The following is a 23,215-nucleotide window of genomic DNA, read 5'->3' as shown; positions in this document are numbered from 1 at the left end:
AAAAGGGAGAAGCTTCCCAAAACGAGCTTTGAAACCCAAGGGATCTAGTACATAGGATGTCAGATTCCTTAACTCTTTCAAGTCTGGTTGCCTGAAGCTGTACTTCTTTGTATTCCTTCTTTGTCTTTCCATGTCTGAAAATTTTGCAAATAAACCCCTTAAGTTCCTTGAGAATTTTCTTCATTATAGATGATATGGATGCAAATGGGTGCATGAATGCATGAATGCAACAATCACACTCAAGGATCAAGCAAAGCACACCAAATAAAGGTCATGGGATGGATCATATCATCCTTAATATCAATCATCCATTTTGGTGGATTATGGTTTACACCTTATCAACACCCAAGTTCCATTGATATTAAGGATGTAGGAACGGATCAACCATGAATCAAGGGTTTCTTGCAAGTCACGAGCACGGAGTCTCGGTTAAGAACCACCCAAAGGGAATGTACTAGGGTTTAAACCTGCCAAACATGTTCTACGAGAGGTTCCCATAGTCATCATCCCATCTTTTAGATATTATCGGAGAAACGACTACTCGTATTCCAAAAATATTCTCAAGAGAGACTCTTATGAGTGTAGTATTGTGTAACAATCGTATCAAATCTTACACTTGAACGATTTTCGCACTACATCCTAAAAAATAGGCCAAGATGGGCTTGGTAAACTAAGGTCTTTGGGTTCTAAGGTCTATATTGGAAAGAGTAATGTCTAACCACAACTTACTTGTGTGACATTATTGATCCCAACATGACTTCCACCAAGTGCATGGACTTGCAAGTCAACTTGCTAAGGAATAACTCCACACAAGTCAACAAGACTATGCCATTCTCCTATCCTAAGTGCACTCGAGTCCGGGTATAGAACTCATCTCACAAAGATCACCAAGCATACAAGGAATTAATATCAAGCAAATCAATCATTACATACAATACAATAATCCCAAATTGCACAAAAATATGTCACAAAACAATACAATACAACAAGCGTGAAAAGTTGGCAAAACCCACTAGGCAAACTCCCCAGCAGAGTCGCCATTTTTCTGTAACGGGGTATTCGTTACCATTAGAGATATTGACTAAATTCAAGGTAAATCATACAAGTCGAGTCGCCACCGCACTTCTATTTATCCAAAGGAATGGTTAGAAAGCGAACAAAAACCTAATAGTTTTAACAAAAACTAGTAAAAGAAACAGAGATCTGGGTAAGGGGGTTGGTTATGTAATGGGAAGGTGTTAGGCACCCAAAACATCCTAGGTACTCCTAGGGAGCCCTTTTCATACTTGTGAAGGTTGTTGTTTTGTAAAAATTTGTTTGTGCAAACATGATTGAAGAGATGAGAAGAGAATGTACAAGTTATTTATATTTTTGTTTGGATGGATAAACCCATTGCCTACGTACCATCTTATAAAAAGATTAGGGTTGGTGACTAATTATGAAGTGTTTTACAGGGAATAATATTTAACAGGTAAGTTGCCATGTGGAGAGCGTGATGCCAATACGAGGGGGGAACAAAAGAATGAGCTAGCATAGTGCGTATCATATTATTAATGGTTCTTATTTTGCGTTCCGCTTTCCCATTTTGTGAGGATGTGTGGAGACAAGAGAAATGAAAAACTAGACCATGATCAGTGCAATATTTTTGAAAAAGCTCACTATTATATTCACCGCCATTGTCACATTGAAATGTTTTGACTTTTTGCAAAAATTGAGTTTGAATGAGTTAAGTAAGTGACTTGAACGTTTCAAACACATGAGATTTTATGCTAATAGGAAAAGTCCACAAGAATTTTGTAAAATCATCTAAGAATAAGACATAATATTTATGACCAACAAAACTTAAAATTGGAGACGTACATAAATCACTATGTAAAATGTCAAAAGGCATCAAAGTCGTAGTTTGAGAATCAAAAAATGACAATTTAACATGTTTGCCTAAAACATAATAGTCACAAACGACAGAATAATTAAAAGGTTCACAACATATGAACTTATTTTTGCGAAGGGAATTCAAAACAGACACGCCAGGATGACCAAGACGATTATGCCAAAGACTGGATGTGAGACCGACAAAACTGGGAGGAGTGGTAACTGGATAAAGATCTCCACAACTGTCACATCTGAAAAGGGTGATCCTCGTCTGAAAATCAGAGACAGTAAAACCAAAAGGATCAAAGGAAACATAAACATTGTTGTCAGTGGTGAGTCGTATCAAAAAGTAACTCAGAGAACCCAACTCCACTGCAATGGAAGCATGGAATCGCTTGGAAGATAATTTTCTAGGACAACGTCCTCAGGTGTATGCAACCTACTGAAGACACCTCTCAGCGTGGCAAGTCCGCCGCTCTGATACCATGTAAGATAATGGAAATCATGTCCTTCTCATTGATCTGAATAGAATATATATACATCAATATGTAACATTTGGCCAACTATCTAATTATGATACAACATAATTATAGGAAATTAATTATGACTAATTATAACAAAATACTCTATTCTATTAGAGCCCTCTTCCACTTCTCATGTTGTGATGATGAAGATGGTTTCCGATCACGACTCATGGAGTCCCCAATAGCTAAACCGAAGGCTAGTCAAGAACGAAGAACACAATATCGACCCTTTCCTCGACGGTACGAAAGTAGAGTCGTTAGTTGAAAATGTTATTGTTTCTTCAGGTTTGAAGATGACGTTGAACGTTTCGTTAGGTTTGAAACTAGTTTTGTGTCGTTGAGGTTAAATGGTGAAGTATGTTTCGTTAGGATTGAAATCACGTTGTTTCGTCAGAGGTTGTTTCTTGATGAAAATGAAAATATGCAACTGAAGAAACAAGTTAGATAGATTTGTATAAACTGATTAAATGATATCACCACGATTGTTTTTCAAAATCGTTGTGATATATGATGAAATTTATAAAAAATGCCATGTCTTAAGCAAATAAAATTTTAAAAAAATAATAAAAAATATATCACAACAATGTTTTTAGTCAACCGTCGTGATATCATATTTACATTAATTATATTTTATAAAAAAAAGCGGTAGGTCTTAAGCAAATAATTTTTTAAAAAAATAATAAAAAATCTATCACAACGGTGTTTTTAGTCAACCGTGGTGATATCATTTTGGTAATTTATAAAAAAAAGCGTCAGGATTAAAAAAAAAATAGAAAAAAAACACCACAATGGTTTGTTTAAATAACTGTAGTGATATATCTTTCTTTGTTTAAATACAAATTAATGGTGGTGCTAAATTCGGAAGAAAATCACGAATTAGCAGACGCTGAGAGTCGAACTCATGAAACGTCAATTGATATCACCATTATTGTTTTAAAAAACCGTAGTAATAAATTATCATTTAATTAAAAAATAAAAAATTATATACGCATCTGAATTTAGAGATATCACCACAGTTCTTTGAAGGATCATGATAATGGTGCCATGGTTGTATCTACTTTTTGTAATAGTGATCCCTGACAGTCTTCTTTCTTTTCTCTATAACTTGATCCTCTGAAGCCACTGCTTTTTCCTGAGAATCTTTTGTTCTTTTTTGTTTGATACCAAAATCTTTTGATAATAAATGCCATTTCTTCATCATCAAAATCTTCTTCAGAAGTTCCTGCATGAGTTGCATCTTCAGAATCCCAAATTTTAGAAGACTTGGCATGTTTAGTAACACATTTTAAAGCAAGAGACATTGATTTCTTGGTAGGTTCATCTCCATTGTACTCCATCTCTTGACTTTGGAGATTTCTTATTTGGCTTTCAAGACTTATTGTGTTTACATCTTTGGCTTCCTGAATGGTTGTCACATTTGGTATGTTTCTAACAAGAAGACTCCTAAGAATCTTCTTGATATGATCGTAAGTTGTATATCTCTTGTTCAGAACTTGAAGACCAGATACCAGAACTTAAAACCTTGAAAACATGGCTTCAATATCTTTATCTTCTTTCATTTTGAACATTTGATACTATTGGACCAAGAGGTTAGCATTTGCCTATTTTACTTGTTGGTTTCCTTCATATGTAGCATATAAGGATTCAAATATGGTTTTAGAAATAGATTTGTCAAAAACCTTGATGTATTTATAGTGGGGTAGAACATTTACCAAAACGCCTCTAACTTTGTGATGTTTCCTATAAGTCTTCTTTTGAGCATGTGTGAGACTTTTTATGTCAGTTACCATTCCTATTCCATTAATTGGAATATAAGTGTCATCTTTAAGAATGTCCTACAACTAATCATCAAGACCTATGATGTAAGTGTGCATCTTACTTTTCCATCATTGAACTCTGTAGAGTCTCCACTGAAAGTTTGAGGTCTAGTTGTATAGTTATTCTTTTTAGAAGCATTATTATCATAGTTTACAATAACAGTGTTTTTGGAACCAAAGGTTTCAGACATATCAATCATGTTTTTCTCTCAGGATCTTTTCTATATCACGATTAAGTATTTAAAGTACATACCATGCTCTGATGCCAACTGGATGTGAGAAAAACACAAGAAAGGGTGATGGTTAAATTGTGTTAGGTTTTTCTTTCTTTTCTAAAAATTCTCTTATTAGATTCTGAGCATACAATATAGAATCTGAATCAGAGTTAAGTGTTTAGTAGTGGATTAAAAAAATTCAAAGGTAGAAAGGATATATATATATATATATATATATATATATATATATATATATATATATATATATATATATATATAGAGAGAGAGAGAGAGAGAGAGAGAGAGAGAGAGAAGCAATTATCTTGGTTCTTCCTACAACCGAAAGTAGTTCAGTCCCCTTGCAACTCTAAGAGATTTCACTATAATCAAAATTGATTACAATTGCTCAAGCACAAAACCAGAGACTTCCAATACTCAGACACACAAGTAAGAGACTTCTAATGCCCAAACAAACAAGCAAGAGACTTCAGATGCTCAAGCACTCAAGCAAGAGACTCCAAATTCTCAAGCACACAGGCAAAAAACTTCTTACAATCTAACTTATAAAGAAAATATTGTCTGTTTCTTACATTTGATATACAATAAAGAGGTATAAACAAAATACAACACACTAATACTCTTTTAGACTTAGGAATTTCTAGAGTATACAAGTGTTAAGAAATTATAAGTTAAACTTGTGCTTTTTGTTTGATAGGGTAATAAATCTTTTATTGTCAAATGGGTATGTATTTTTCTACAAAAGGAATTATATGTTGCATCCCAGTGTCTTTTGTAGATTTTTTCTTAAGTATTCATGTGATCAAAAGAAGGCAAAATGTCCCTAGAGTCTGATAGTGGCCTATTAGAATCTCATCGATCCTTGCGTTGACTGGATCTTTAGAGTTTGAATCTCCAGAGTCTGGATCTTAAGAGGCTGAGTCTTTAGAGTTTGGATTTTTAGAGGCTGACTTCATTCAGAGTCAGAGTCTTCAGATTTTGGTCTTCAGCTTCAGATCTTTCAGAATCTGGATCTTTTGCTTCTCTTTAAATATCTATTCTTAGTACCATTACTAAGTTCTCTTCATAAATTTTAGTCCATTGTTCTTGAAATATTTTCTTATCATCAAAACCTTAAAGATATGCTACAAATCAATTTTATTTCAATAATATACCTTAGTGTTTTTATCCGTTTTATGCGCCTTTAAGCACAAATTTGAAAATTCATCATCTGAGCTCGAACTAGAAGATGAAGAGGATCTTTTGTCTTCGTCTTCTAAAGTGATATAAGCCCATGACCTTTGGTATGGTTACCATTTGTCTCGTAGGAGGCTTTATCCTTCGTTTTGTTGCACTTGTTAAGACTGAGACATGTAGTGAGGTAATGACATGAGTTTCCACATTCATAACATGTAACACTTTCTTCCTTTTACTTTTCTTCTTTCTCACGTGGATGGGATTTCTTAAAGTTGATTAAATTCATGTCAGAGTGCTTAAATTGGTGTTTCTTTATGTATTGATTATAACACTTGACAGATAACCCCATTTATTTCTCTTTGGAAGAATCTTCGTCATAACTTTCATCATTTTCCTATATTTTCCTTGCCTTGGAAACGAGGCTTTCAAGGAGATGCCCAACTTCTCTTATTTCATTTCTCTTTCTTTTTGGTATTTACTTCAATGTCACAAACCTTCTTAATTCATTTTCATGTTCAATCAATTTTCTAAATAAGATTGAAACACCCAAATTATTTAGATCATTTGATTCATTAATGATTGTAACCTTAATGTGTCATTCCCTAGACACTGATCTCAAATTTTTTGTTAGCACATTCTTTATTAGAAATGTATGCATCCAAATTTTCTAACTCGTGGATTAAGTGGAGAAAACAAGTATGCATGGATTCCACAACTTCACCAAGTTCCATACGAAATAGTTCATACTCCTCTGTCAACATAATGATTGAAAATAGTTTTGTACGGTAGGAGATTTATACAAAATTTTATATGATTTTTGGACATAATGATTGAATGATTAAATCAAAGAAAAAAAATACGATAGATAAAAGAATACTATCATAATCAATACATCAATTAATCAAAACCATTCTATACTTATACCTCTAACTAATAATTTATCCTAAATTATTATTTAAACAAAAGAATTAATGCTGTAACACACTCTTATGCCTAAATTATTATAAAATTAAAATTTAATCAATTAGATATATACAAATCATAAAATAATTAGGTTATAAATAAATGATTTATAGATTAATTATAAAATTGCAAAAATGACGTTAAAAATATAAAAATTTCCCGGGTAAAGCTCTTGAAGAAACCCTTCTTCTTATTGTTGTTTCTCAAATACCCATTTGTCAAAACCGTTCCTTTTCGTGGTTAAAGCTTCATCTGATGTTGAGTCAGAAGCATCCAAAGAGGTAGATATTGACCAACCTTATGGACTCAAATTTGTGAAAGGAAGAGATTAGCTGACAAGGCTTAGGGTTTGTTTCTTGAAGCTTATACCTAGCTTAAAAAATACCTAATAGTTTAGATAATAACTGTTTCATTTTAGTTTATTTTTTTGTTAGGGAGAATAGCTTATACATAAGCATTTTATGGTATGGTAAGCGCTTATACATAAGCATTTTCACAAGTTGTTTTCAGCTGATTTTGACAAGCGCCCCATGATAGCTTAAAAATAGCCAATAGTTTAGATAACAACAGTTTCATTTTAGTTTATTTTTTGTTATGGAAAATAGCTTATACATAAGCATTTTATGATAAGCGCTTATTTAAGTTGTTTATCCAAACATGAACTTATTTGGTCAAGATTGAGCTTATGACTGTGGAGTTTCATATTGCATTAATATTTTTTAGACTTTAATACTTTGAGATTAGTGATATCATATCATGCTCAAAGCGGGTAACTGGAGGCCTAATTTAGTGAAGGTTGGCTTGAGGTTGTATGATAAAGAAAGTGTCCTATGTGCATTAAATAGAGGCCTATAGTGTTTGAGATATGGCTGAATCAAAATGTTCAACATTTGCAGTGCTGTTTTTGGGACCGAAATTTGGCCAGCCGCGGAATATGGAAGAACAATGTACACAATTCGCCAATGAATAGGCCCGTTACTCATGAGAATGCAGAAAAGATATGGTAAGTTTATTGTGTATGCATTTTTGCAATGTTTCCCTGATTGTGAACTTAGCACATGGATCTGTGAACCATGCTTTCCGTTTCTTCACAGGAAAGATAGAAACAGGTGGTGAGTTCACTGAGAAGGAGATCATCAGAGCTGAAAGGAACTCTGGTGTAGTCAGTAGCAAAGTCAGGGAAATTCAAGTAAGTTTCTTTAAATTTAAACTACAAAATTGTATTTCTTAAATTTTCAAACCCTTTTTTTTATATAAGATATTTTATTTTCTATTGAAATATGTCACTACTGTATCTCCATGTGGGGTTACAACCGTTTTCATTCCTCAATCTTGTAAAAATTCCAGATGCAAAACTACCTAAGGAAAAAGGAACTGAAAGAGCGCCGGGAAAATGATTTGAGAGAAGGCTTACGACTATACAAGTAAGACTCTGTCGACTCAGAAAATCGTTTTCTTTCTGTTCTTATTACGTTTTTTAACAGTTTTCCTTCATTTCAAAATGGAATTATAATGTTGAATCTGCTATAGAGATTAAGTGCAGTTCCTTGTCTAGAAGTGTCATTTCGCTCATGTCATTATTGGGCATTTTATGAAATTTTGGTTTTTAACATATAATCATGCATATATACAAAAATCATGACGGTGAGCTGGATTTAGTAAATATTTCCCTTTATTACTTAATTGCTTATTAAAATAAGGAATGAAGGACTGGTGACTTTGTTCTTGTAAAGACAAGGTGTACATGACAGTTTTATATGAAATTATAATCTGCAACGCCTAGTTTGAGACAAGAAAAAGTGTTAATTTCAAAGTATATACATCCAGAATAGGATTAAAAGAATTAATGATATCTTCCTGATAATCCTAATGTCCGTTACTTGTTTAAATGTTGAAGGAATGCTAAGTATGAGGAAGCATTAGAGAAATTTGAGTCAGTTTTGGGAACAAAGCCAGAGCCTGATGAAGCAGCAGTGGCAAGTTATAATGTTGCTTGTTGTTACTCTAAGCTGAATCAGGTATATATGTTTGTTCACTTTACAAATTGTATGTGCTGTATTTAGTCTGTGTATAACTTTCTGAATATATTAAATCCCTCTAAATATGTAGTGACTAATTTGTTCAAGTATTCCCTCTATATATGTACATTAAATCCCTCTAAATATGTAGTGACTAATTTGTTCCAGTAATCCCTCTATATATGTACATTAAATCCCTCAATCGCATCTTTTCATTGATTAGTGTTATAACATGTCACAAGTAGTTGGGGAGTGCCGAGTACAAAGGAAGCCATTTAGGAAAGCATGTCCATTCCAACTTAATACTACACCATTTTGGACTCATTTAAGTCCCACATTGGCTAGAACATCACACAAGCAAGTGTTTATAAATGTCTTACATGCTAGTTGGATCGCCGAGCTGAGTAGCGCCAGCTTGTGACCCATGTGGGGGCATCAAGGTGATGGAACATGGCTAAGGCTTAACAGGTTGGTCTTGTGGTTGCACCATGCTGGCTTGCCCACTCCAAGTTATGAGTTAACCCACGGGACTTGTGCGAAGGCATGGGTCTTGTTGGTCTTAGACAGGAGGGTATAGCGTGAGGCTGGTTTCACAGAGCAGCGAACACTTCCTACTCCTGACAGTGGAGGGATTACAGGCCGCTGCACCATCAGCCCACTAAAACCTAGTGAGTCTAGCCCCTTGAACCATCACTTTTTTGGTTCATACTAGAAAAGAAATTTGACAATGGGAGTTCAGAAAATATGAATCACACAATGAAACACCGTCTATTTCATCTCTTTCTATTTTTTTACAAAAGATCCTCCACACATTCTATGTATTTAAACCTAAACAATAATACATTTTTAAAACAGATTCAAGCGGTACTTTCTACACTTGAAGAAGCTCTAAAATCTGGTTTTGAAGACTTTAAGGTGATAACTATAACTCTACAAGTTATAATATCATATTTGTTGCTAAATAAGCTGCCTAATGCTGTTGTTGTTTAACAGAGAATCAGAACTGATCCTGACCTTGCAAATGCAAGGGCATCCCCGGAATTCGACCCATTATTGAAAAGATTCGATGAATCATTTATCAACGAGAACGCCATCAATGCCATCAAATCAATTTTTGGAATATTTAATAAGAAGAAGCTCTAAAATCTGGTTTTGAAGACTTTAAGGTGATAACTATAACTCTACAAGTTATAATATCATATTTGTTGCTAAATAAGCTGCCTAATGCTGTTGTTGTTTAACAGAGAATCAGAACTGATCCTGACCTTGCAAATGCAAGGGCATCCCCGGAATTCGACCCATTATTGAAAAGATTCGATGAATCATTTATCAACGAGAACGCCATCAATGCCATCAAATCAATTTTTGGAATATTTAATAAGAAATAACTCCTCTACGTAGACACAAGAAAACAATCGGTTTAGCTCTAAGGAATTGATTGAGCAATATGATTCCATCACATTTGATTTCGCCATGTATATTTTGTAGTTAATTATAGGTCTCAATTTTTTTGTTGCCACCTTTGCAGGATCATGTTTTATGTACTAGTATGATATATAAGAAACTTATGATCAATAAAATTGTCCATTTCCATCAATACTTTTAATAACACCAATATCTTGTTATATGTTGCTTCTTTCATTCACTCTGACCCCAAGACATGTATGAGAGGCTTGAAATTCAAGCCTCTTATCTGGTCCATCCAATTTGCCACTAGTAGTTGGAATAGAAAAGAGTTTGCATGGTAATGTTACTTGGACATGGTTTGAGCATTGTATTATTTTTTTGTTTATGTGATACTTATTTATGTAATGCCACGGAGCTGTAATTTCTTATTCTCTCTTTGAGCTTATGATTGTGGAGTTTGATATTAGCATTAATATTTTTTTATAAGAATAACCTCTGAACTTTGGTACTTTGAGATTAGTGATATCATATCATGCTCAAATCTCAAATAATGCATTATAAGCTTTTAAAATAATCCATTTAGCTACTTTTAATGATGCATTATAAGCTTTTCAAAGAATCCATTTAACTATTTAAATGACTTTTCACCTATAGTCACGACTAATGGTCAATAATCACATTCATTATAATGATGATTAATCTCAACATTTTGAACATGACTTTGGTACACTTTAAGATTAGTGATATCATATAGGTAATTGGAGGCCTAATTTAGTGAAGATTGTATGATCAAGTAATTGTACATTACATGAGGTGTCATTTTGTATTTATGAACTTCAAAATTCTTTTTTGAAAATTAAAACAATATACTTTATGTTTGATCCATAATGTTTGAGATTGGACTGAATCAAAATGTTCAATATCCACATTGTTGTTTTTGTTGGTGGAGAGAAAGCTTTGTTTGGAAACAAAGGTTTATGTGTTGAGAAAATTCCAAAAACTTCAATAAATTATGTTTTTAAGATTTATGATGAAGATCATGATCATAGAAGCATTCTCTTTGGTTATAAACATGTAACGCTCTTGATCATTGTTGTTATCTTCATCGCCGTGGTTTGATCTGTAGGAACGTCATGATTTGAAGAGCAAAAAAGTTACAGAAATGTCAAAAGGAAGCAATTAAAAAAAGGAAATTATCATATTTTCACCAAGTGGATATTGATGCTGATGAATAGTCATTTGGATGAAGATAATTTAATCAGCCATGGTGGTACCAGAAAGGTTTATCGAGTCGCGTTAAAGAAAAATGGGACGGTAGTGGTTGTGAAGCAACTAGAGGAAGGTGATGGAATGAGGATTTTAGGGAAAATCAGGCATAGAAATATACTTAAACTCTATGCTGGCTTTTTAAAGGAGGAACCAACCTTTTAGTTTTTGAGTATATGCCAAATGGTAATCTTTTTGAAGCTCTTCGTAGAAATATGTAAGACGAGAAAGTTGCTTGGGATTGGAATCACAGGTATAAATTGCATTGGGAGGTGCAAAAAGGATTTTCTATTTGCACCATGATTGTTCTCCACTTGTTATTCATAGCAACATCTTGGTGTTGCAAGGTTTGCTGAGAAATCTCAGATGGGTTATAGCTTTTTTACTGGTACACATGGTTATATCACTCCTGGTATGTTTTGATAATGCTTTCCACAAGAAATTTCAATATACTATTGTTAGTTTTAAAAGTATCTCATGTTTTATTTGCACAATCATTATTCGTGACATTTTATTATAAGCATTTGTGGGTTCGAACCCCTGTAGTCAGGAAATCCCTCATGTGCTGCAATCATACGATCTAGATTGTTAAATTAATTAAGACCAGCTGGTCTGCATTTGCCGTAATCGAATCTATTATACAAGGTTGGATGTGAGACATCGGATTGATCAGATGGTAAAAAATGCATGACTTTGTCAATTATGTGATTTCATAATTGCAAGAAATACATATCCATAATATATATTAAGCATGATTTTATATTGCATTCTGGAACTATAGATGCAGCATAAAAGTATTTTGAGGTATCCGCAACATCGCATTGGCCGTAATTTCCTGCCATATAAAAGTTTGCAGCATAACCGCAACTGCAACCACGATTTAAAGTATGCTAGTAAGCCAACTATAACAAACAAACAGTGAATATGGAAGATGCCGATGGGATGCTAAATATTAGGAAGCATTAGAGAAAAGCCAGAAAATGAAGCAGCAACACTCAAAAGTTATAATGTTGATTGTTGATACTCTAAGCTAAACCAGGTATGCATTTCACTACATTGGTTTTGAATCATTTTTTTGAGTGTATTTAGTTTGCGTATAACTTTCTGAATAGATTTAATCCTTCTATATATGTTGTGACTAATTCAGTCCTATATATGTATTATAACATCAACCACAACATTTAAGAAAGCATGTTCTAACTTAATACTACACCATTCTAGATTCATTAAGTCCCGTGTTGGCTAGAACATCACACAAGTAAGTGTTTATAAATGTCTGATATGCTAGTTAGTTCGCTGAGCTGAGTAGCGCCAGCTTGTGACCCATGTGGGGGCAATAAGGTGATGGAACATGGCTAAGGCTTAACAGGTTGGTCTGGTGGTTGCACCATGCTGGCCTGCCCGCTCCAAGTTGTGAGTTGACCCATGAGACTTGTGTGAAGGCACCTGTCTTGTGTGTCTTAGACAGGAGGGTATAGCGTGAGGCTGGTTTCACAGAGCAGCGAACACTTCCTACTCTTGACAGTGGAAGGATCACGGGCCGCTGTACCTCCAGTCCATAACACCTGGTGAGCCTAGTCCCTTGAACCCTCTCTTTTTGGGAGGTGGGGTTCATACATTTTGGGGTGCCATGTCCTTAAAAAGTAATGAATGCTTAAATTTCCATGATTTACAAACACCATGATGCACCCCTCTTGGATCCTTTCTCATATAATCCTTATTTTTACTTACAGTTTGTATTTGTATATTAGGATAAGTTCGTTCTTCTTGTGGCACCAACCATTGAGTTTCACCAAATTTCTATGCCTCAATTGACTTCTGCTGAGTATTGCTTTATACCCTGTCATGAATCTGTATCTAGTGATAGCAACATTTAGATTATTATATTTGGAATAGTATTCAATGCTACAATTGTAAACTATCCTTTTTCGAGGATGAAGCATTTTGTCGTGGAAGATCCTAATATTTAAAAATTTCAGACATTAAGTTTCATTTCTGCAGACTTGCTATTATATTAGAATACAAGTTGAAGATCTTTACACTCTCATTTCGTTTCTCTTAATTTTAAATATTTTCACTTAGTGATTAAACATCAACACATTACTCACATTTGACAGCAAAAACTACTTTGTAAATTAGCTTGCTTGCTGGCTTATAATATTTTCTATACTTGTGCTTCTAATTGGTAGATTGGTTGAAGTGAACACCATTATTATGTTCATGTGTTTATCGTTTATTCAAACAAAATCATTTCTAACAATCTCTAGAGGCTAGTGATTTTTTTGGTGATTTTTCTGTCTAACATGCTGTCTGCCGCGATGATTGGTGAAGTTTTCATATAATGATGAATATTCTCAAAATTTTGAAAATGACTTTGGTACACTTTGAGGTTGTATGATCAAGGTATTGTCTTTGAACATTACATGAGGAATTTTGTATATATGAACTTCAAAACCTTTTTTTAAAAAGTAAAATAGTGTACTTTTGTTTGATCCATACTGATTAAGTCAAAATGTTCAACATCAACAATGTACACCACATTTTGGGACTGAATCACAATGCTTGAGATATGATAAAAATTTCAGATGCAAAGTTGTCTAAGGAAAAAAGAATTGACAGAGCATCGGGAAAATGATTTGAGAGAAGGCCTACAATTATACAAGTAAAACTACCAGACTCAATTGTTTTCTGTGTCCCTTTTCCCACTTTTTTCCACTTGAAACCGACCAACTTAATGGAGTTTTTAGTAGATCTTCCATATGTTTAACATAAAGGATTTATACATTTTACTGTTTTACTGTTTGTTTAGATACTTAGTATCATTTGTCTGTTATTCATGTTTTGGAATTTTCGGTTGAACAGTGTATGTGATTTTTCTAAAGTTGCTTATTTTGGAACAACATTTCCACACATTTTCTTGATAACGTATAGACAATTGAAGGTAGCTCTGTTCTAAGAGTTGCTGCTTGGATCTCATTTGACTCTTCATTGTATAACTCCTTCCAGCATTCACTTACAGCTTCAATGAAGTGCTTAGGTACTTAACGTCACTTTTTAATGTCTTACTACAAACTGTATTTGGCAAGTTTTCTATCTCTCTGACTACATATCTCCTGCCATTTTTATATTGCTTTATAAGAACAGATACTACACTTGATCAATAACTCATTCTCATCACTTCAATTTACCTACATGACAACATCACAGGTAATGCATATATAGATTGCAAAACAATATTTACCTCATCCCTTATATTTGCTTCACATTAATTTCTCATAATTCTTAAAAATATGTTACCTCCTCTCTCATCCTGAAACACATAAGTTGGAAGCATATTCATTCTAGGCAGCAAATTGTTTACATCTATTTATTCCAATATAAGCTCCAACAATGTTCTTTTGTCCATAATTATTCCATTCATTTATAAATATCAGGTTTCGATATTAGTGAACTATTTTTAAGAATGTCTTCATTCTGTTTCATAAGTTTTTCAATAAATAACTATAAATTTCTTCTCTGTTGTCCTCTTAATCTGTTTTAATGATAATCATATTTTGCCACCATTTGGTTGTTTATAAATAGAATGATATCATTTGGTTGTTCATTTGCTATGAAAGACAAAACACTTTAAGCCTCTGCTTATGGATCTTAAGAAAGTACAAGGGAAATACTTCATGTTACAATGAAGGTATTCAAGTTCTTTTATACTCTTGCTTATTCCAATACCTTTCACCTTCTCTCAATGTGGGAGTCAACTATCAGTAGGCAATATATTTCCCAACTTATGTAAGATTGATCGATAAAAGGGTGCATGCTGGTACTGATTGTTGGTGGTGTATCTTGGAGCCGGAGACAGTAGAACATATGTTGCTGCAGTGTAATAAGAGCATTCAGACTATTGCTAAATAGGATCATTGGAGAGAATTGTTATCATATATTAAATGCCCTGAGAAAAGGAGTATCTTTGAATCTAGTATTTCCCTTGGGTCAATGAAATGATTTCCATTCGATAACAGTAGTAGCCATGAAACAACCGAGTATCATGCATTGCCATGCCTTTTATTGCAGGTTAATTGGCGACGTCCGTCCATATCTTCTGGTCCAAACTGTATCATGCATTGTCATACCTCTTGTGGCCATTTTATTGCTTCCAATGTACACACATTCAACGTATTGGCTATGGGATGCAGGTTTGTACTGTTACAATCATTCTGCACCATATAGCATTGTGATTTTGCTTTTCATTATCAGTATTTGTTTTTGAGCACTTTCTTGGAGGTGCTTGTAATGTCATTTCTATAATTTGTTTCATTGTTTTTACCGCTCTGGATATTATGATATCATTTGAATTAGTGTTCCTATCAACACGCCTGTGATGTAGCTTGCTGTTATGTAACTTTAATTAAACTAAGAGGGAGATTGTATAGTTCACATTTATTTTCTGTTCAAAGTGATTTCATTCATGCAAAGATGAGTAGTGTCTTTCATTTTCTACAGATTGCCTGCAGCATCAAAATTAAATAAGTAACAACTCTTGGCATTTCACCACATGAACCTTCGTTCTCAATAAGGATTATTGAGATTGTGCGGCGGTCCATGATGACGGTCACCACTAATAGCAGCGCCGCATTAAGGATCCTTTCCAACTTCCCGCTATCTCGGAACCCTAGCACAAGACTCTCTTTCTTCGATTTCCTTTTTGCTGTTTGAGAATTCGAGAAACCTTATGCTGAATGTTTCTTGTTTAACTTTAATTGAGGACTTAAACCCCTAAGTTGTGATGTTGATGTGTTGAAACTCACTGAAGATCCTAGTGGATTCGACTTGGTTGATCTGTATGTGGAGCACGAGGTTGATAACCCTGACATAATAGACGAGGCAGAGGCATTTCAGGGAGTTGATGTTGTTGATGATCTTAAATTATGAATGCTTAAATTTCCATGATTTACAAACACCATGATGCACCCCTCTTGGATCCTTTCTCATATAATACTTATTTTTACTTACAGTTTGTATTTGTATATTAGGGTAAGTTCGTTCTTCTTGTGGCACCAACCATTGAGTTTCACCAAATTTCTATGCCTCAATTGACTTCTGCTGAGTATTGCTGTATACCACCTTGGCCAAGCTTTTGTGTCTCTTCAAAGTTGTTTGTTGCATTCAACAGCTCATAATAACTCATCTTCTTAGTCCAACACTCATTTGGAATTCATCATCCATATCCAGATCATATAAGGTCTTCTTCTTCTCTTCCACAATAAAATGATTAACATTGCTATTAAACTCAAACTCAAAAATACAAAACCTACTCTCTGTCCCTCCAATAATTTAGTTTTGATTAAGTTTATTTTCTTCTCAGAATATCTTCATAAAAATCATAATCTGGTTGGCTTGTACTAAAAGACCATGACATCAGCATATGTTCCTCATGTACAGTTCCTGTTGAAGCTGATATGCCAACAATAACATATTCTGGTAAGTGCTCTCTTAGATCAATGATGTGTGAAAAGTTTTGTGGCTCTTGCCCTTCATTCAATATGTATCTAGTGCTCTCTTACTTTGCACCTGGTGTATCCAGATTGTCAAATTAATTAAGATCAGATGAGCAGTGGCTTTCATTTTCTACAGTTTAGATGACTAAGGAATCGGTTATGAAAAAATTGAATTGCTCCACTTAGGAATATAAACACTCTTGGAATCATACACTTGTAGCCAATTTTATCATATCAATCTGCAGAAGTAAACATAACATATGTATTGATCTAGTTAAAGGAAACAAATTTGAACTAGATTTGGTGGGGTGTGCCCGGCTATTGCAATAGTGCAATGCAAAAGCGACACTTGAGAGATCCAATAGCAAGCTATTGAAGTGGACTCTCCCCCTCAAGAAATAAATTTAATATCGTGTGAACCATTGGCTCACATATCAGATATTAAACTGATAAGAACAGATACTACACTTGATCTTAGCCAAAAGGCCGAGAAAGGTATGAGTTGAAATGCATGCTAGTTGTGCATTTTATATCAGACATTTGTTACGTTTCTTACTTCATTAACCGAGGTGGGACTCTTATGCAGCATCTTCTATTTGAAACATATAAACTGTTTTGATAAGATATCTTGAAACCATCACTTGTTGAACTCGTGGAATCAGATTCAAATGTAACTCTCCTGTCTCTGATTACATATATCCTGCCAATTTTATATTTGTTTATTTGTTTATACACTTTACACATTTTGCTGTTATGTTAAACTTGTTTATCAATGATTATGTTTGAATATTTGGAATACAAACACATTTTAGATCCATTGAAAAAATGAAAAAGGTAAAACTAGAACTAGGTTTGGTGGGGTGTGCCCAGCTATTGCAATAGTGCAAAGCAAAAGCGACACATGAGAGACCCAATAGCAAGCTATTAAACTGATAAGAACAGATACTACACTTGATCTTAGCCAAAAGGCCGAGAAAGGTATGAGTTGAAATACATGCTTGTTGTGTTTTTTATAATTGACATCTGTTATGTTTCTTACTTCACTAACCGAGGTGGGACTCTTATGCAGCAAATTAGAACATTAGGTTTCATAACTGCAAACTTGCTATTATATCATAATACAAGTTGAAGATCTCTACACTCTCATTTCCTTCCTCTTGATTCTAAATATTTTCACTTAGTGAGTAAACATCAAGACCTTACTCACATTTGACAGCAAAATCTACTTTGTAAATTAGCTTGTTTGCCTATAATATTTTCTATACTAGTGCTCCTAATTGGTAGTTTGGTTGAAGTGAACACCATTTTTATGTCCACGTGTTTATCATTTATTTAAGCAAAATCATTTCTAACAATCACTGTCTTGGCCAGTTGTAGAATATGGAAGAACAATGTATACACCATATTTTGTGACTGAATCAAAATGTTTGAGATATGATAAAATCTTCAGATGCAAAACTGTCTAAGGAAATAAGAATTGACAGTGCGGCGGGAATATGATTTGAGAGAAGGCTTACTATTATACAAGTAAAACTACCAAAATCAAAAAATTGTTTTATCTATCTTTTTTCGTTTTTATTTACAGTTTATCTTCTTTTATCTTGCCCTTGACATTTCTGAGGGATTTTTCAATATGCAATAGAAATTAAATGCAATTTCTTCTCTTAGAATTGTTATATTGTTATTTCACATATGCTAAACCCGGTATATATGTTTGTTCACTTTAATAATTGTATGTGTTGCATTCCACTACTCTGTCAGTAGATCAATCTATTAATACATTTTAAGTCATTGCCTCCGTCACGAGAAGCTGGAGATATCCAAAAAGTACTAACCATACCAAGTTTTTTTATATTTATGTCCAAAAAGGATTAAGCATACCAATGTTACAATGATTAAATGTAGCTATTCAATTTGTTTTATACTCCATTTCTCAATACCTTACACTTTCTTTTTCGATGTGTAACTCAACTACCAGGAGGCAATGTATTTCTCACCCTCTTTACCGGTAGACAATTACCCGCCTTTTGAAAGTGTTTACCAATTTGTGTAAGAATAATAGACAAAAGGCTTCAAACTGGGATTGATTGTTGATGGTGTAGAGTGGAGTCGGAGACAGCAGAGCACGTGCTGCTGTTAAATAGGAACATTAATTTCTATCATAATTACATCAATTACTCATTCTCATCATTGACAACTAGTACTGCATATATCAATGGAATTCTTTTTGCTTCACATGAATTTTTTAATAATTATACGAAATTAATGTGAATCAAAATTCATCCTATATGTCAGCTATACTGCATCATTAGTTGGAAGTCATATTCATACTGATTAAGTCAAAATGTTCAACATCAACAATGTATTTCCCAACTTCTGTGAGATTGATCAACAAAAGGGTGCACGCTGGTACTGATTGTTGGTGGTGATCTATCATATATTAAATGCATTGTGAAAGGAGAAAAGGAGTATCTTTGAATCTAGTATTTCTCTTGGATCAATGATTTCCATTTGATAGCCGTAGTAACCAACTGGAGTATCATGCATTGTCATACCTTTTATTGCAGGTTCTTTGGTGACGTCCGTCCATATCTTCTGGTCCAAACTGTATCATGCCTTTTCGTACCTCTTATGGCCATTTTGTTGCCTCCAATGTACATACATTCCACGCATATGGACTGCAGGTTTGGATATTATGATATCATTTGAATTAGTGTTCCTATCAACACAAGTATGATGTAGCTTGCTATTATGTAACATTAACTAAACTAAGAGGGGGATTGTATACTTCACATTTATTTTTTGCTTCATGCAAAGATTGTCCGTAGCTTCAAAGATTTTAGTGTAAGTCTTTCTTAAGAGAGCTCATGGAACACAAAAGCGACACTTGAGAGACCCAATAGCAAGCTATTGAAGTGGACTCTCCCCCTCAAGAAATAAATTTAATATCGTGTGAACCATTGGCCCACATATCAGATATTAAACTGATAAGAACAGATACTACACTTGATCTTAGCCAAAAGGCCGAGAAAGGTATGAGTTGAAATGCATGCTAGTTGTGCATTTTATATCAGACATTTGTTACGTTTCTTACTTCATTAACCGAGGTGGGACTCTTATGCAGCATCTTCTATTTGAAACATATAAACTGTTTTGATAAGATATCTTGAAACCATCACTTGTTGAACTCGTGGAATCAGATTCAAATGTAACTCTCCTGCCTCTTTCATGCTGATCTGTCATAAATAAATTAAAAATAACAATTTCAACATTTATCTTGATCAATTATTTTACAAGAGTTTAAGAAAATGATAACTTGGTATCGCTTTGTGATCAATACTAACATAAAGTTAATTTTTTAAGGTCACACATACTGAGGTGGCTGCCATGTCCTTGATTTTTTTGGCCTACCATGTATATTTAGTAGTGCATCATTAGTTGGAAGCCAAATTCATTTTAGCCAGCAAATTGTTTACATCTAATAGTTCCAATATAAGCTCCCACGATGCTATCAGTTTCAATTATAGTGAACTGCATGCTAACTATTTAAAAGAATGTCCTCATTCTGTTTCATAAGTTTTTCAATAAAGAACTATTGTTTTAACATTCTTGCTGATAACAAATATTAACTATCTTATATAAGTACTCCAAAGTAAATATACCTTATTGAAAATACTCCAAAGTCCATAGTATCTTTACATTTAATGAGGAATTGAAGTATATGGTTCTTAACTTTGATATTATCTAGAATCATAGATGGATCTGACTATTAAGAAAAGTGATCAAGAAATTCTTCCTCAAAACTTATTTTCAGTTGATTTTGACACGCTCTCCATCATAGCTTTAAAAATAGCTAATGGTTTAGATAATAACTGTTTCATTTTTGTTTATTTTTTTGTTTCAGTTATAAACTCAATCAAAATATATGTGATGTTTGATTTTCTCCAATAAGATTCAAATGGATCATAGTCAAGGTGGTGGTTAAATTGTTCCACACAAGTCTCAAAACACTTTTCTTACATGGTGACTTAGATTCATTAATCATACAAGCAAAATATCTTCCGAATCTAGATTTATTAACTGATGCAATTAGAAAATGTCTCATTATGGGAAATAGTTGCACACCACCTTTTGTAAAAGTCCTCAAAACACATTCAGGAACAGATAAGATCATAACAAGTTATCCTTATCTATATATTTGTTTAGCTGGTGCAACTATAGCTCAAACAAGAGTTATTCTGAAATGTGAAAACCTTTTAGGGATGAACATTTTGTTGTTCCTGGTGCTGAACTTGTTGGAGTTGTGGAAAGGCGGGAAAGTCACTCTTTATCAAGATTGCACTGATATTCAACTCCTTAAGAAAGTTGAAATTATTTTAAGCGTATTTACAACCAGAACAATGCAACAAAGCGTTTTAAATTTGAACTAGAGATAGCCAATTACAAACAAGTTAATTTATATATTCAAGAATATTATTCTAGTTTTTTTAATTTGTGGATAAAACACGCTGCTTTTTTTCATGCTAATGTTCTTAAGTGTGTTCTCGTGACTGTCCAAGAGATTTTCAATATAAGTAACTGATATAAATTTATAATGAAACTTAACCCAAAATTTTAAGTTGTCGAGGTGTTTTTCTAAATGCAAAGCTGGTTCCTTCTTTAGATACATGTGTTTGAGAACTTCTAAGGTAGGAACAACATGTCATTACTCAAGGAGTCATGTCTCACGTGTTGCATATACTGCTCAGAGTCGAGGTAAATGTCATGATATGAGACATGTTCAATGTTTTTCTTTGCAAATAATTTGGACATATTTCTCGGAGTTGTAGTAAAAAGTTCTCTAATTTTTGCAAGCAACAAGGTCATATTATATCTGCTTGACCCACACGTCCTCCATGACCAATGCAATGTTTGATCCAAGCATTTCATACAACTGCACTCGTTTGTGTTGATCTCCCTTTTTTTGAATATCCGTCTGTATTAATTTCCAACACTCGTCCGTGTTGACCCCTGTTTTCGATACTCATCTACATTGATTTCCAACACTCGTCTGTGTTAATCTCCCTATTTTTTAATACTTGTCTGTATTGATTTCCAACACTCGTCTGTGTTGATCTCTCTTTTTTCAATACTCGTTTGTATTGATTTCCAACACTCGTTTGTGTTGATATATTTTTTCAATATCCGTTCGTATTAATTTCCAACACTCGTCTGTGTTGATCCCTATTTCCAATACCCGTCTGTATTGATTTCCAACACTCGTCAGTGTTTATCCCTTTTTTCAATACTTGTTTGTATTGATTTCCAACAATCGTCAGTGTTGGTCCATTTTTAAAAAAATCGTCCATATTGATTTTCAACACTCGTTTGTGTTGATCCTTTTTTTCAATACTAGTCTGTATTGATTTTCAACACTCGTTGGTATTGATCCATTTTTTCAATACTCGTCTGTATTAATTTTCAACAATTGTTCGAGTTGATCCCTTCTTTCAATACTCGTTTGTATTGATTTTCAACACACGTCTGCGTTGACACTTTATTCAATACTCGTCTGTATTGATTTTCAACACTTTTCCATGTTGATCCGTTTTTCAAAACTCGTTTGTGTTGACTTCCAACACATGTCCGTGTTGATCCATTTTTTCAATACTCGTCCCTATTGATTTCCAACACTCGTTCGTGTTAATCTCCATTTTTTTAATACTCGTCTGTATTGATTTCTAACACTCATCCGTGTTGATCTCCTTTTTTTCAATACTCGTCTGTATTGATTTCCAACACTCGCCCGTGTTGATCCCTTTTTTCAATACTCGTCTGTATTGATTTCCAACACTCATCCGTGTTGACCCCTTTCTTCAAAACTCGTATGTATTGATTTCCGACACTCGTCTTTGTTGATCCCTTTTTTAATACTCGTTTGTATTGATTTCCAACACTCATCCATGTTAATCTTCCTATTTTTAATACCCGTCCGTATTGATTTGCAACACTCGTCCGTGTTGATCTCCTTATTTTTCAATTCTCGTTCGTATTAATTTCTAACACTCATATGTGTTGATCCCTTTTACGATACTCGCTTGTATTAATTTCCAACGCTCGTTTGTGTTGATCTCCCTTTTTTTTCAATACTCGTCTATATTGATATCCAAGCATTTGAGAAGAGGAATTGAAAACTCAAGACCATCTCTCTTTTCGTATAGTTTTGATTGAGAATGATCTGACTTACGGTATGATTTGCTGAAAAAGGACAATTGTTCGACTGACCGAGTAAGAGAACTCGTATTCAAACAATTGAGGAGTGAAGTTGAAAACTCAAAGTCAACTCCCTTTTCATTTAGCTTATTGTGAAAATATTTCGATTTAATCGGAGTTTGGAAGTTGGTATAGGAATGACAATTATTTGACTAACCAAGTAAGAGAACTTGTATTCAAATAGTCGAGGAGAAA

At 33.8% G+C, this 23,215-nt stretch overlaps 1 protein-coding gene, 1 long non-coding RNA gene, 2 other non-coding genes and 1 pseudogene across 15 annotated transcripts in view; 2 read left to right on the top strand and 3 right to left on the bottom strand.

The window, feature by feature from the left end:
• LOC127105032 (protein MET1, chloroplastic) overlaps positions 1-10,200 on the top strand; it is a 41,387-nt gene extending 31,187 nt beyond the window's left edge. For 2 of the 12 annotated variants that reach the window (XM_051042200.1, XM_051042197.1), the window contains exons 2-8: positions 7,482-7,588; positions 7,680-7,774; positions 7,933-8,009; positions 8,483-8,603; positions 9,459-9,518; positions 9,597-9,769; positions 9,848-9,996. In XM_051042200.1, coding sequence (XP_050898157.1) covers positions 7,567-7,588; positions 7,680-7,774; positions 7,933-8,009; positions 8,483-8,603; positions 9,459-9,518; positions 9,597-9,746 — 525 coding nt within the window. In that variant the 5' untranslated portion in view covers positions 7,482-7,566 and the 3' untranslated portion in view covers positions 9,747-9,769; positions 9,848-9,996. Of the gene's footprint in view, positions 1-6,711; positions 6,933-7,481; positions 7,589-7,679; positions 7,775-7,932; positions 8,010-8,482; positions 8,604-9,458; positions 9,519-9,596; positions 9,770-9,847 lie in introns of those variants that run through there. The other 10 variants (XM_051042204.1, XM_051042198.1, XM_051042205.1 and 7 more) reach the window with 8 other exon arrangements.
• A 6,815-nt stretch (positions 10,201-17,015) lies between these two features.
• Positions 17,016-19,434, top strand: LOC127105040 (uncharacterized). The gene is made up of 3 exons (XR_007794889.1): positions 17,016-17,263; positions 19,064-19,251; positions 19,336-19,434. It is a non-coding gene; the product is annotated as an uncharacterized LOC127105040 (long non-coding RNA).
• LOC127109642 (U2 spliceosomal RNA) lies at positions 17,072-17,267 on the bottom strand. The gene has a single exon (XR_007796913.1). It is a non-coding gene; the product is annotated as a U2 spliceosomal RNA (small nuclear RNA).
• Positions 17,624-17,750, bottom strand: LOC127109747 (uncharacterized; annotated as a pseudogene).
• A 173-nt stretch (positions 19,435-19,607) lies between the features above and the next one.
• Positions 19,608-19,805, bottom strand: LOC127109734 (U2 spliceosomal RNA). Its single transcript, XR_007797001.1, has one exon. It is a non-coding gene; the product is annotated as a U2 spliceosomal RNA (small nuclear RNA).
• Positions 19,806-23,215: the final 3,410 nt, after the last annotated feature.

The sequence above is a fragment of the Lathyrus oleraceus genome, chromosome 7 (genome assembly GCF_024323335.1).
Source record: "Lathyrus oleraceus cultivar Zhongwan6 chromosome 7, CAAS_Psat_ZW6_1.0, whole genome shotgun sequence".
Taxonomy (NCBI): Eukaryota; Viridiplantae; Streptophyta; class Magnoliopsida; order Fabales; family Fabaceae; genus Lathyrus; species Lathyrus oleraceus.
The sequence above is the reverse complement of the archived record's forward strand: the minus strand, read 5'-3'. Positions and strand labels throughout refer to the sequence as shown.